The sequence below is a fragment of the Fundulus heteroclitus genome, chromosome 1 (genome assembly GCF_011125445.2).
Source record: "Fundulus heteroclitus isolate FHET01 chromosome 1, MU-UCD_Fhet_4.1, whole genome shotgun sequence".
Taxonomy (NCBI): Eukaryota; Metazoa; Chordata; class Actinopteri; order Cyprinodontiformes; family Fundulidae; genus Fundulus; species Fundulus heteroclitus.
In genome coordinates this window covers 32,041,256-32,056,396 of record NC_046361.1, presented here as the reverse complement: position 1 = coordinate 32,056,396, position 15,141 = coordinate 32,041,256, and the positions used below count along the sequence as shown (strand labels likewise).

General features: G+C 38.0%; 1 protein-coding gene across 1 annotated transcript; it reads left to right on the top strand.

The window, feature by feature from the left end:
* The first annotated feature begins 179 nt into the window (after positions 1–179).
* Positions 180–13,960, top strand: tuba5 (tubulin alpha 5). The gene is made up of 6 exons (XM_036141167.1): positions 180–575; positions 1,569–1,808; positions 3,446–3,671; positions 6,130–6,278; positions 10,532–11,212; positions 13,403–13,960. Exons 2-6 carry the CDS (start codon positions 1,806–1,808, stop codon positions 13,694–13,696), a joined length of 1,353 nt encoding a protein of 450 aa, XP_035997060.1. The 5' UTR covers positions 180–575; positions 1,569–1,805; the 3' UTR covers positions 13,697–13,960.
* The last annotated feature ends 1,181 nt before the right edge of the window (positions 13,961–15,141 follow it).

The following is a 15,141-nucleotide window of genomic DNA, read 5'->3' as shown; positions in this document are numbered from 1 at the left end:
ATCAGCGCTGATTGGCTCTTGATGGAACACGACGCAAGGAAAATGAATGTAGCAAGAGCCCCGACTGATCCTTCCTTAAGCATTATAAAGAAGTCTAGGTACATGCCCACGCAAGGGTAGTACACTTCCTCACATGTCATCAGTAAAATAATGCATCATCTCTGGGGTGCTATCTGATAGGTTGTGCCATAGCCTTGTGTCCCAGGCTAGGTGAGCATGTAGGTCCCAGGAAAAGTGACGTTCCACTCATACTGTCCCATCTCCAACAGTTGCTCTCAAGAAACGTAAGGTAAAACCACATTGAATTCTTTAACCTACAATGCTTATATTATCATCTATCTTTATTTTTCTGTTTAAAAAAAAAAAAAAAGCACTTGTAAGACTCACTGTTTAAGACTTAATATGTAACTCTGCAAATACGTCTTTCAGCAGCTTTTTTTTTTTTCAGGGACTCAGACGCCAAATTCCCTTCGTCCATCTGATCGGATCCAAACTATCCTCCTCTGTCACACCAACTCTTCATATCCTCTTTCACTACATCCTTCTCTCTGGCTTTCATCTTTTCCTCTTTCCTGGTAGCTCTTCATATTGTGTTTATACTTTTTCCTCTGTTCCTTCTATACAAGTCCAACCCATTATAGCCACAGCTCTCATTTCAGTCTCTCCGGTTTGTCCACCAATATATTTCTATCAAACTCCATCTGTTTCTTTAACATTTTGTTTTATTCAAATTCAAAAATAACTCATTATATAACTTTTTTAAGGTTTTATAAATTTGTATTGCGTTGTAAGATACATTTAACATAATACCAAGAATAGCAAACTGTTGTCTGTAATAATGATTCTTTGAGACACCTTAGAAACACCAGTCTTTGGTTGAGGACTTAGATCCGATAAGTTGTTTTAATTTCACCTGCCTCATACGTTACCCTTACGCGTGGATTAAATAATCTTTCTATTTCTATAGTTTCGTCTTGTTGAGCACAACCCAACAGAGCCACTGACTGTCAGCGAAAGTTTTCTAGTGTTGGTATTGTTAAAGTTCCTTCAGCAGTGTCTAAAGTTATGCACCGAAGAGGCAAAAAGAATAAATGGCAGCAAACAAAAACTTGTACTTGTTTGATACTTCACAAATGTCAGTTCAATAGACAAATTAAAAGGTTTTGTTCCCAACACTGAGCCTTGTGGTACTCCACAGTTAATAAATAAAGTGTTTAAACATTTTTTCTGTAAGTCAAATAAGTGTTCAACAACTTACAAACTATCCGTTGTAAGAAAAAAAACTGATCCATAGAAATATGGCAATTGTTCCTCAAGAGTAAACTAACAAAATGTCTATTGTTAGATTTTACCCTGTATTCTTAACAATCTGCTTAGATGATCTAAAACTCTTTAAGTGTGATGTGATCTTCAGATAAGGCACAATTTAATTATTTCAGATTTTTAAACGTCAAGATTTAGTGACAGAAAATGAAGATTTCAGGCACTTCCCTGAAATCTAACAAAAGCTAAGCTCTGCATATTTTTCCTAAGGTGTGCAAGTGACAGCAAGCCTTATTTGTGAGCAGATCACCACTTTGGGTGAGAACTGGAATAATGTGGAAGGAAAGTTACTGTCGATCCCTCCCTCCATCCATCAGCTCCCTCCTCCTGATCCTGTAATCAGCACCAAGGGACGAACGCAGCGCAGACGACGTATTTAAAGAGGGACACGCCAAGCCGGGCTGAGTCGGCTGAGACGTTTCTCTCGGGACGTTGCAACAGAATTGTCTAGAAAATATTTTTCTTCCTTCTTCTAGATCAACATGGTAAGAGAACGATTTGGAAATGTAGTAATTATTTTCAATGCATCATTCTTATGTTAGTTTAACTGAATTACCTGTTGTGAAAATGTCCATTTTTATCTTATATTTCCCCTAAAAAGTTGTGCTGCTATGTTGATGGCGTTTTGGTTTAATAGAGGGTTTTTTTTTATGTTTTTGGTTAGCCAAAAATTATTTATTTACCTGTGAATGGGCAAGCTTCAGAGGTGATCTAACTTGCGTCCTCATCCTCTTCAGTCTTCGTGTTTATCTTACAAATGTCACTCAACAGTGACAAATTCATCTAATGGGATGTTCTCCCTCCAGGAGAGACAAGATCAAATTCTCAACAAGTTGAAACAAGACTGCTGGAAGTGCTTACAATTGGCAACAACACGCCTGTAGAATAAGCTCCTCTGTTGTTCAGCTTTATAAATTAAATTCAGTTTATTTATATAGTGCCAGTTCACAACACCTGTCATCTCAGGGCTCTTTATAAAGTTAGTCAAATATAGACAAATTGGTTAAAAAGTTTTCTATCCAAGGAGACTCAGCAGATTGCATCAAGTCATTAACTTGCATCAGTCACTGCTTGATGAGCGCGTAGCCACAGTGGACAGTTGCTGGCATTGTGTTGCTGACTTTGCAGCAATCCCTCATACCTCATATTACCGTACCTCTCTCTACTTTGATCTATATGTAACATGTCCAGCTGTTTTTTCCCTGCAGTCTAATTCAGTTATATTTATTGTTTAAAAAAAATAAGTTTGTGCCTAAGTATACATAAATTAAATAGAAATACAGCCCATTTAAGACTTTTTAAATAAGGAAAATTAAGAAATGTAGAATAAAACTAAAGGATTTTAAATAATTAACTTGGATTAAATAATAAATACATTGTCTAGTAAATAAAAAATACACGATTCAGTTAATTTAACAATATGTTAATAAAATTAAATAGCTTCAATAACAAAATGTATCCTAATAATAGCGAATACATGATATTTAAATCTACATTCCTGTTTCAGGATTACTTATTTTTTTATTTAATTTTTTTCACAGATTCGTCTTACATTTTTGCATTTGTCTTTGAATAAAATCATAGGTTGTTTGATAATGTATTCCAGTAATAGTAACTTAACTTTCTTTGTATATTTATTTTCATTGTATCAAACAATACAACACCAAAAAATAACAAGTTAGTGAGAATTTTTGTTCTATTAGTTCTCTTTTTATTAAAAAAATAGGGAAAAATTAATTTTGTTATATTTTCTGACATAATCTGCATTAAAAGATCTAATGATTTATCTTAAATCAAACAGTTTGTATTAAATAGTTTTTGAGGTTTAAACTGTATACTGTTATTGTACCTTTCTGTACCTTACTCTTAATATCCATTATTTCAATTTCCTCTCTACAAGTGGTTTTATTTATTTTTCATATTGCACGTCTTCTTGTGTTTATGAAGCAGTTATTATTTATGGATTAGCAACATTTTGATAAGAGTTGAGGTGAAAACCTTTTTCAGTTTGTTGCCCTAAAACATCGTCACGCTCTACGCTTTGAGCTGGATGTGACTGATTTGTCCATTTTCCGTTTTGTTTACTGTTGAAAACATCGATCATTCACTTTTTCCTCCCCAGAGAGAGTGCATCTCCATCCATGTGGGCCAGGCAGGCGTTCAGACTGGCAATGCATGCTGGGAGCTCTTCTGCTTAGAGCACGGCGTCGGTCCCGATGGCGTTTTCCTGGAGGGCCCCGTAGCTCCAAATTCCCGTGAAGATCCGTTCAACACTTTCTTCAACACCGGCAGTTTTGGCCGTCACGTTCCCAGAGCGCTCTTCGTGGACCTGGAGCCCTCAGTAATCGGTGAGCAGCTCTGCAGTAGTCTGCTGAGTCCCACTCCTGAAAGATAATGATTGAGGATTATAAGGTCAGAATTAAACCTAAACACATAGAAATGTTAAAGAATTAAAGTGTTTTTTTTTTTTTTTTGCTTTTTATCAAAGGTGGGATTTGTTAAAATCGGTTTGTCTCCGGCACAAGCTGTGTCTCCTCCTGCTGGTTCAGTTCATGCTTAATTTCTGTGCTGCAGCAGCAGCAACTGATCATAAGCAGGTCTAAGATATGGGGGCTCCATGTTTTCACAAGAAATTCCTGCCCTTCCTCATTCTCTGTATCCTTTTTTTAATCATGCCTTCTCACATGTAGGTTTAGTTCCTTGCTACAACTTGTTTTGAGAGGGTCTTATGTTGGTTTTATGTTCTTGTTAAAATAAATCAGTTCCTCTGGTTGGAGCTCATCTGGCTGAGAGTCAATCAGAGTGAAAGCTATAAAAATCCCCACATTTGGATGTCTTCATCCGTGAGTAGTTTAGTTAAAAAACGTGGTCACTGTTTCACAGGTATGTGGCACAGCTGATCGTTCTGTGGTGCAATATTTCATTTTGAACTAAACTTTAAGATATGTTATTGTTAAATATCCATTTCAGGCTGCTAATCTCAAAATGTTGTGACCTATTTATGCTTTAAAGTATAAGGAGGTCCAAGGGGAGCTGTTTTTTCTCATTCTGCCAAAATTATATGGAGATTATTCTTCAGCTTTCTCTTTAGGAGTTTTGATACACTGCAATGTATTGATGCCAATAGTCATAGCACCTGATTCCCAACTGAGCAACTTCCTTTGTATGTATTTTTGGCAACATTTCTCCCAAAAATACTGACAAAATTAGAAGAAATAAACTTAACAATAGTGAGTGTGCTTCATTGCTTTTGCAATGGCACCTTAAAATAACTTAAATGGAAATGAAATATGCATATGCAAAAGAAAGACAGCTGACTGTGTGCAGACAAAACACAACTGTAGGGGATTTAAGGAAAACTTCTTCCCTTAGGATCAAGAATAAGGGTGTCCAAATTTTCTGGCATTTGGGCCGAAATTGTCAAGTCAAAAGCACTCAAGGGCTAAAAAATAAATTACGTAGCCAAAAAACAGATTTTTTTTTAACCAAAATATGATCATTTTAAACCATCTGCATTTAGCAAATTTTAATAAATAAATTCTAATCAGGTTTTAATGCACCAAAGTCTGCATTTGAGTAAAAATCATTGGACAGCTTTGGTCCTATTTGCTAGGAAATAAAGAAAGAGAAGTGTGGTTATTAAAAGACAAATGTTTTGTGTTGTACCTAACATTTAATTGTAAGATTTGAAGCTGTCTGCAATTATGTTGCCCTAATTAAAAATAAAAAGTTTCCATCTGCACAAACCACCAGGGCTGGTCAGTCAAATCTTTGTTGAAATGCAGTTCGGGGGCCGCAAAAGTCCCCCGGGTCACACTTTGGACACACCTGATCTAGATTGATGTAAAAAGAAATGATAGCCTCTTTAAGTTTGGTGGTCTTATATATTTATTCCATTTTGACTTCATCTTCTTTTTTTTTTAAATGGTCACCAAACTTTATTGTCATTTTGTATGCAAGCTGTGCGTACAAAATGACAATAAAGTTTGTCTAAATCTAAGGTGGAGTCTGTGTTTTATACACTTGAAGTTACATTTAAATAATTTCAGAACCTGGTAAAGACTGGATCTTTTACACTCTAATCGGGAAAACAGATAACAATCATCCTGGAAACCTAAGTGGCTCCCCTTCATTCAGAGATAATGTCCAAAATGTCAGATAGGTTTGAATAAATTGGTTATTCCAAGTTTTTTTTGTTTTTGTGGAAATAGGTTTCTGATTCTGTTCTTGGGTTTGGAATAAATAAATAAAAAAATCTTGGAAACACAGGGGGAGACCAGTCGTTCTCATGGATATAAGACTGGTCTCACTTGGTGTTTCCCATCAGTTCTCTGGCGGCAACTATTTACAATCAGAATAATATTTCTCTGAGGATTTTTGTGATTCATAACAAACTTTATGTGCACATTTCTACTACTACTTTATTTATAAAGCACTTTAAAACAACAGCAGCTGTGACAGAGTGCTGTACAGACAATAACCAATAAATACTTAACATGGGAAAAAAAAATAAAGATTACAATAGAAATATAAAAAGGAATAAGAGCAAAAGTCTCAACATGTGTAAAGAAATTTAAAATTTCTAATAAAGGACAACTCCTGTTTGTAACAGTATTACTAGAACACAAAGTAATGCTGTCTTAAAAACAATGTTTTTCTGGTTCACACACCATAAAGGCCGGATTGGGAGCAACACGTTTGTTGGTCGACGAATATTTAAGGTGTTCGACTAAGTTTGACGCAGGTGAGATAAAAACTAAAACAGACACCCACTTAGATTGTGCTTCTTGTAACTCCTCTCTGCAGATGAAGTGAGGGTCGGAAAGTACAGAGCGCTCTTCCACCCCGAGCAGCTGATCTCCGGAAAGGAGGACGCAGCCAACAACTACGCTCGCGGCCATTACACCGTCGGGAAAGAGCTCATCGATGCGGTCATGGAGCGGGTTCGCAAAATGGTCAGTAATCAGTAATGAGACCAAAACCAGAGTTTTGTTCCTCAGAACGGTGGCGGTGGGAGAGGCTGGAGCACTAGATGGTACCGGTCCTCCCCTGTGTTGTTGCTTACTAACCATATTTATTTTTTGTCACAAAACACAAACACAGTAGCTCAGACCAAAGAAGGGAAGCGAGCAAATATCAAGTATTTGCTTTAAACATATAAGACCCTCTCTGACTTCTGAAAACCTATATGCATGCCATGATATTTAGCCATATACACTACTGCCATTCCACATGGTCTCACACTTCAAAGGCCATTTTGAAACCCCTACAGCAGGGGTCAGCAACCTTTACAACCTGCAAAGCCATTTTTGCCCTCGGTCCAGCTAAACAAATTTTGTTTAGAGCCACAAAAGTTACACATCTCTTTGAAACAAGAGCTTGTTTTTATAGTATACTGTATTAAATTTATTTAATTTTTTTTAAATTAAAGATCAACAGTTTTTATTATTTAACCAACAGTATTTTTATATTTAGGTTTAATACATTTTCTTCAATTTGACTTTTATAGTAAATGGCATCAAAATGATGAAAAAGCAAGTCATTTGCAACCTATTGATGAAAAGATACTTAATTTATCTATAGTGAAATATTCTACACACTATTACTGTCTTTCTCTCTGCAAATGTTATGCATATATTGCAGAACTAAATGCACCCTAAAGCTAGCAATTTTAAATTACCTTTACATTTAGAAACATTGACCAATTTTATCCCCCGCATTTGTGGTCTAAGTTTTTAAGAGCCAAAGCTGAAGGTGTAAAGAGCCACATGCGGCTCTGGAGCCACAGGTTGCAGACCCCTGCCCTACAGTCTCTCTTCAAGTTCTTGATTAAAAAACCTGTACGTTGTCATTATTGTAACATTTTAAGTAAGTACAACATTTTAGACTTTGAACGTCATCAGATATTTCTGGATGCATGCCTTGGTTTTTAAAGTTTTAAATGGACTTGCTCCTCCTCCTCCTCTAACAGATTTATAAGCAAAAAAAAAAAACATTACTAGAATAAACACCAGAACTTTAACCAGAGGAGACTGTAATGTTCAGCGGCGTAGGACCTAATTTGGCCGAATGGTTGCATCCATCAGAGGAGCACAGTTATGGAACACACTGCTAGTTAATGTTAGGGGCTGTGTAACCTACATAAGTTTTAAATTCTCCTTGAAACATTGGTTGAAAACTAACCAGACATGTGTCCACAGGTAAACTGATCTGTTTCCATGGGCGTGTTAACCTAATTTTATTGTGATTTTATGTCATTGGCATCTTATCTGTTTGTGTCCACTCTGTTCTCTCCTGTAGTGTCTTGTTTAATGTTCACTGTCCTTACCTGCTTTAGGACAGCGGATGCAAATTAGCTGTTGTGCTAATTCTGGCATATTTACATTGATGCTTTAAGCTGACATGTTGATGAATGTGCATTGTCCTAATTCAAATAAATATATAAATAAATAATAAAAGTACAGTCAGGTTAAATATAGAAAATGTCCATGGAAGTGAGAAGCAAACATGTATTCACTGGGAATACACTCCCGTATCACATTGTGGCGTGTTGACAGAATCTTTGATACAAAAAAAGCAAAATGTTCTTCCTGGCAGAAAAGGTTAAAAGGTTATAAAGTCGCTTGTGCTTGATCCGAAGCTCTCAGCCCAGGAGGAGATATTTTGGATTGAGCTGTATGGTAGTATTGAAAATATAATACAAATCTTTAACCACAACAGACCAATAGCTCTGTTTCTTTGTGCATGAGCACATACAATGAAAGTAATCACCAACTTCAGTTTTACATTTCCAACAAAGTGGGAATAGCTTTGAGTCCGTCTTACTTTTAAGTGTTATGTGAGTCTGTTGTATAATCCTAAACTGAACTGATTTCATCTTGTTACAGACTGAGATCTTTGCAGCCCTGTCCCACACATCTGACCATTCCTGAGGCTCAATAGGAAAATCCAGGTCCTTTTACTTACCATAGTTTAAAAAGTACAGATGCCATAGCTAGATGTAGCCAAAAATATAACTAAAGACCCTGAAGTTGCTGCCTGATTGGTAGATTTGTTTTCTGTACTAAAATAAAAAAACAAGTTAATTTTGACACACAATCTAGGCAACATTTGATCCCCTTTTTAGTTCAAAATGCTGAATAATTATAATTTATTAATAAAATTATATTTCTACAGGGAACCTCACTGAGACACAAGTTCTTTTTTACATGAAAACCTGTTATTTTAGACTTGATTTTGTTTGTTAAAATCCAAAAAGGGGACTTTTATTGCTTTTTTTGGCAATAGCTACCAAAGACTGAGAAATACCTGGATCAAATTACTCTACACTGATGACAGACTCCTGAAAAATACATTAAAAAAATGGGTATTGGGCTTAGAAGGCGTGGTTCATTGAATCCAAGAACAGCTTATGTTCAGTCGTTTGTTTTTTTGTTAACCACTAAAACATTGGTTCTTACACCTTTTCAAATAAAACCAAAAAAATCCCACGACACACTTTGTTTAGTATTTAAACAATGTGTCCATGTAACCAAACTCTCCCACATGTGGCTCACAACTTCCCTCAGGAGATAACACCTAAAACTAATTGCTCTTCTGTATTTAACCCTCTTTAAATGTCAATTAAAACTCCTATTTTTGCCAAACATGTAGTTTTATAAACTACCAGGCTCGTCGCTTTAACCATAATCTGAAACAGCCACCCGGTTTTTTTATGTTGTTGATATTCTTTATAAAGCTGAACTTGTTGTAGCTCATTCATATTTGGCTCTAAAACAGCGGACTGCAGCAGATTTTTTAATTGTTTAAAGGGGGAAAAAGTTCAGAAGTACCTTTATAAATGCTCTGTTGGGTCTGAATATAAGTATTTGACTCAAAAGAATAAAGTAAATCCTAATAATTATTGCTTCACATGATCTTCCTCTGCAAGCTTGCAGAGGTCTGCTCAGTTTGTCAGCATCGTGGCAGATTTTGCTCTCCAGCACCACCTTCTGTTTGCCAAACAGATAAAAACTTAAAACGTTTCCTTTCTTTACATTTGTGTCCAATCCATCTTATAAATGAGGTGCCTCCATTTCTCAGTTTTAGTTACCAGACTTGATGTTGGTGCACGATTGATGCTGAACAGGAACAGCTTTGATGACCAGAGCAGCTACAGGACATTAAAACTGCTTTACGGTTTGGGGAAAATGAAGAAAATATATTTTTCAACATAGATTTGGTTTATCTTTGTTTGATTGTATTTAAAAAGTATATATATTTAGATGCCAAAAAAAGTTTTTTCAGCAGGCAGTCCAATTCAGAAAGCTGCTTATTGTAGAGGAGGCCATGCATTTGAGTGTTTCTGTATAAAACCATAAGCTTTGATGCATTTTACAAGAATTTTAAGTGACGGACAAACACAATAAAATGATTAACTGTGAAGCAGGAGAAAAATTATACATGCGCTTCCAAACTTTTAGCAAAACTTTTTTTTTTACAGCTCGGGGCAATTTTTTTCTTCCCCTTTTTGCTGCAGTTACAGCTTAACGTTTTTCGTGACATGCTCACTGTCATAAGCTGTATGCAACGAAACTTTGTTCTGTATGCACTCTGCACATACAAAATGACAAAGTTGTCTAAATCTAGATAGGTTTACCAGCTCAACACCTCAGATTAAGATTTTTTTGACCATTCTTCTTTGCTGAACAGCTTTGGCTCCATCAGATTAGTATGATGCATCTTTTAATAGCCCTGTTTAAGTGCTGCCACAGATCCATAATGGTATTTAGGGCTTAATGTGAAAAACCTTTGCAAGGCAGTGTAGGTTTTTCTTTACCTATTAGCTACTCTTGAATGATTGTCTGCACCACTTGCCTCCATTGAGCCTCCTGCATCCTTCCAAAAAAATTAAAAACAAAGCAACTGGACTTGTTTTCCGTAGTTGAAGACGTTTCGCTAACTCTCCAGGAAGCTTTCTCAATTCAAAAAGTCTGGAGTAATGTGGAGTACCAAGCTTTATACTACTGGCAAACAAAGGCCTTGTAATATAAAGCTTGGTATACATTACTCCAGACTTTTTGAATTGAGAAAGCTTCCTGGAGAGTTAGCGAAACGTCTTCAACTACGGAAAACAAGTCCAGTTGCTTTGTTTTTTACTTTTTTTTTCGGAATGACCATGACCTGGATGATTGAGAACCTTCACCAGCTCCTGCATCCTTCTTCTCAGACAGATCAGTGCACGGGCCTGCAGGGCTTCCTTGTCTTTCACAGCATCGGAGGCGGCACCGGCTCCGGCTTCACCTCCCTCCTGATGGAGCGTCTCTCGTTGGACTACGGCAAGAAATCCAAGTTGGAGTTCGCGGTCTACCCGGCTCCCCAGGTGTCCACTGCCGTGGTGGAGCCCTACAACGCCATCCTGACCACACACACCACCCTGGAGCACTCCGACTGCGCCTTCATGGTGGACAACGAGGCCATCTACGACATCTGCCGCCGCAACATGAACATCGAAACCCCCGGTTACGTCAACCTCAACAGGTTGATCGGTCAGATCGTGTCCTCGATCACCGCCTCGCTTCGCTTCGACGGCGCCCTCAACGTTGACCTGACGGAGTTCCAGACCAACCTGGTGCCGTTTCCGCGCGTCCACTTCCCGCTGGTTACCTACTCGCCCATCATCTCAGCCGAGAAGGCCTACCACGAGCAGCTGACCGTGGCCGAGATCACCGCCTCCTGCTTCGAACCGACCAATCAGATGGTCAAGTGTGATCCTCGCCGCGGCAAGTACATGGCGTGCTGCATGCTGTATCGGGGAGACGTTGTCCCGAAGGATGTAAACGCTGCCATCGCTAATATAAAGACCAGACGCTCCATCCAGTTTGTAGACTGGTGCCCCACTGGCTTCAAGGTGATTACCTTTGATTGCTGTATTTTCCTAACCTGACGAGCCAGATGAATTTCGTTCCGCTTAGCTCCACCTAGCTTCACTCACATCCATCTGGGACCTCTCCCATAGAGAGTGATTTCTCCAACCAATTTTATTGTCCAGCCAATCAGGACGCAGGGCTGGAGTTTCATAGATGTGACGTAGTGGAGAAGCGACCGTGAGACTGTTTTGATTCAGACAACAATGACGGCTCGCATCTAGGAAGCAAGCGTTAACATTGATGACAGAAAAGTGGCTTATCCAATCATATGCAAGGATTTTTGATAAGGCCCAGCCTTCTGAAACGGCATTCCTATGGATCTGTTCCAGATGGATGAGTGGAGCTAGGCGGAGCGAAATTCAATTGGCTAGGGTCAGGTTAGTATTTTCCAGGTCTGCATGAAAACCAACACATGAACATGTTTGGTCCTTTCCAGGCTTTGTTTACTTTCTATTTACTTCAGTCTGTCCTTCCTTTCTTCCATCTCTCCTTTTCTGTGTCCTTCCTCAGTCCCCTCTATTGTTTCTTCTTTCTTCTACGTGCTGCTCGTTTCTGTTTCTTTGTGTCCTTCCTTTCTTCTCTTCTCATGTCCTACTTTCGTTTCCTTTGTGCTTCCTTCCTCTCTCCCTGAATTTCTCATAGTTTCCTTCCTTCCTTGTGGCCTATCCTTCTCTTATCCTGTCTTCCTTGTATTGGTTCTTGCTTTTTTTCTTGTTTCTTGCTTCTGTCCTTTTATCCTTGGGTCCCCCCATCCCTTCCTAATTTTTTTCCTTTTATCCTACCTCCATCACTCCCTTGTGTCATTCGTCCTTCTTGTGGCTCTATCCCTCCTTTCTTCCTTGTAGTCTTCCATCTTTGTCCTACTTCCTTCCTTCCTTCCTTCCTTCCTTCCTTCCTTCCTTCCTTCCTTCAATATCTTGCCATTTGTGTGTTCTGTCCTTCTTTTTTATCATTCTTTTCATAATTTCATCCTTTCTTTTCTTCCTTGTATCCTACCTCCATCACTCCCTTGTGTCATTTGTCCTTCTCGTGGCTTTACCCCTACTTTCTTCCTTGTATTCTTCCATATTTGTCCTACTTCCATTATTTCCTTCCTTCCTTCCTTCCTTCCTTCCTTCCTTCCTTCCTTCCTTCCTTCCTTCCTTCCTTCCTTCCTTCCTTCCTTCCTTCCTTCCTTCCTTCCTTCAATATCTTGCCATTTGTGTGTTCTGTCCTTCTTTTTTTATCATTCTTTCCATAATTACATCCTTTCTTTTCTTCCCTGTGTCCTACCTCCCTTGCTTTAAAACAGGGGTGTCCAAAGTTTTTGGTACATCGGCCAAAATTGTCAAGTCAAAGGAACTTGAGGGCCAAAAAATGAACTAAATTTTTTTTAAAACAAAAAAATTTGGTAAATTTTTTTTACCTACTCTACAAAATTTTATCATTTGAAATAAATTAGGCAGATTTTTTTGTTTGGAAATTAGTGTAAATTATTGTAATCATCCAGTTTGCAAATTATTTTGAATATTTTAATTTGACTCTTTACCAATAATAAGCTGAACTCAATTCAAAGCATATTTTAATGCACCAAAGTCTGCATTTGAGTAATTAAATGTCATCGATAGATCTTACTATGAAATTAAAGAGAAAAGTGTGTTTATTGAAAGATGAATACTTTGTGTTGAACTTAACATTTTCAACTGTGTCATTTTAAACTTTTCTGTAATAATTTTGCCCCAATTAAAAATTAAAATCTTCCATCTGCATCAGCCACCAAATCTTTCTTGAAATCCAGATTGTTTGGGGGGGGGGGGGACAGAATCAGTACAGGGGCCACAAATGGCCCCTGGGCCGCACTTTGGACATGCCTGCTTTAAAATGTCCTTCTTTCCTTTCCTTTCCTTTCTTTGTTGGCTCCTGCCCATCTTCCTTCCTCATGTCTTTCATTCTTTGCTTCCTTTTCTTTATGTCCTTTTTGCCTGTGTCCTAGCTCCCTTCTTCCCTTGTGTCCTCCAGTGAACTTTAGTGTTTTCAACTTTAGAAAAGGATGTGAAGGAATGGAAACTCTGAGAAGTTGACAATTATGGATTTTTTACATGAACAATTTAGGAAGCTGTTACCACTCTGAACAAGTGAAACGTGTCCTCAGATACATCAGATCCCTTCTGATTATTGTCTCCCTTTAACAGGTCGGTATTAATTACCAACCTCCCACTGCAGTGCCCGGCGGAGACCTGGCCAGCGTCCAGAGGGCCGTGTGCATGCTGAGCAACACCACCGCCATCGCTGAGGCCTGGGCCCGTCTGGACCACAAGTTCGACCTGATGTACGCCAAGCGGGCGTTCGTCCACTGGTACGTGGGCGAAGGCATGGAGGAGGGGGAGTTTGCCGAGGCCAGAGAGGACCTGGCCTGTTTGGAAAAGGATTACGAGGAGCTGGGTCGAATGAGCTCCGACTCTGAAGATGAGGATGAAGAAGTCTGAAATTTAATATCCTGATTTTTCAACATGTTTTCCACGTTGGAGCTAAAAGGACACTGTTATAATGTTGTAATGCTTTTAATCCCTTGCCTATTGTTTGAGAAGGCAACAAGTAAAAAACAAACTTGAATTGTACTTTGAAATGAAAAAAATTTTACATTTGTTTTGGCATTTTTTTCCACTTAAAATCCACCATTGTACTGTATGTCAAGACACTCTATGGTTTTCCACAGAACGTATTAAAACCCAAAATACCGTTACACATTATTTTGGTTTTAAATCTTTGTGTTCTGGGGGAAGAATATATACCGTCTTACAGATTTATTTAGTGTTTGGCTTTTTGTCACAGGTAAATGTATCAAATGGTCAAACTATCACACACAAGTTTTACCCAAATGAGCTTTTAAATGAGGATTTTATTTATTTTAAAAAAAGTATAGAAAATGTTTTGATTGTATTTTTGAAAGCAGTGCTATCCAAACTTTTTTCCTTGGGGGCAAAAAATGTCAAGTTAATTATTTTTTTATTTTATTTAAAAACCAAAAGTATTTTATTTTGATCTTTTTTTTACCTTCATAGAATAGAAACACCTTTATTGTCCCACAATGGAGAAATTTGGGTGTAACAGTGGTAAAAACAATTAGACAGAAGACACCGGACTTGCACACAAGATTAAATAATGTGAATGAAAAAGCTACATTTAAAGTTAAACTGTAAAGCAGAAAATTATGAACTTATCAAATGGGGGGGGGGGGGGGGGAATACTACACAATTATTAATAGATAATGTCATATTTACATAAAAATTAAATGTTTAAAGGAGCAATAAGTAAGAAATTTACTGCCAAATCAACCAAAATCATTTTCATTTGTCATCCAGGATGGAAGTAACATTTCCTATAAACGATCGGTCCTCTCCATCAACAATGTATTAGTCAGGTTTTCTCCTTTCAAAACCTAGAGGTGTGGTCCGGAACAACTTTGGTTCAGAGTGTAGCCTGTGTTTACTTCCTGGTTCCTTAGCCAATCATATGAGTGTTCACAGGGTTCCCAAAACAAAGCAATGCATTTGGCATTTCAAATTGGCAAAAGAGCAGCAGCCTGCAAACATGGAAGCCAGTAAGAGAAGCAGACCGGAAATAGAACAGAATACAACATTATATACCTGTCCTGTGGAAGTAGAAACTCAGTGGGGATTCACACCAGCAATGGACCGATGAGAAACGGCGTATTAGATTGTCATTGGCAGGCTGTTGTACTGTGTTGAGCCACTAGGTGTCATTATTACATATTCCTCCTTTAGGTTAAGACAAATTACACAATCATGTAACAACAACAAAAACTGCAATAGGCATGATTGTACAACCACTCCCAGAAAAGCTAAAAGTGTGAGTTGGACCTTAGCATCTGAGAGACGGTGAAGATGATTCAAGATCAGATCAAGAACCT

Coding starts and splice junctions, on each gene's coding strand:
- tuba5 (XM_036141167.1), top strand. Junction 3,672..6,129: donor CCTGGAGCCCTCAGTAATCG/GTGAGCAGCTCT, acceptor TCCTCTCTGCAG/ATGAAGTGAGGGTCGGAAAG. Junction 11,213..13,402: donor GGTGCCCCACTGGCTTCAAG/GTGATTACCTTT, acceptor TCCCTTTAACAG/GTCGGTATTAATTACCAACC.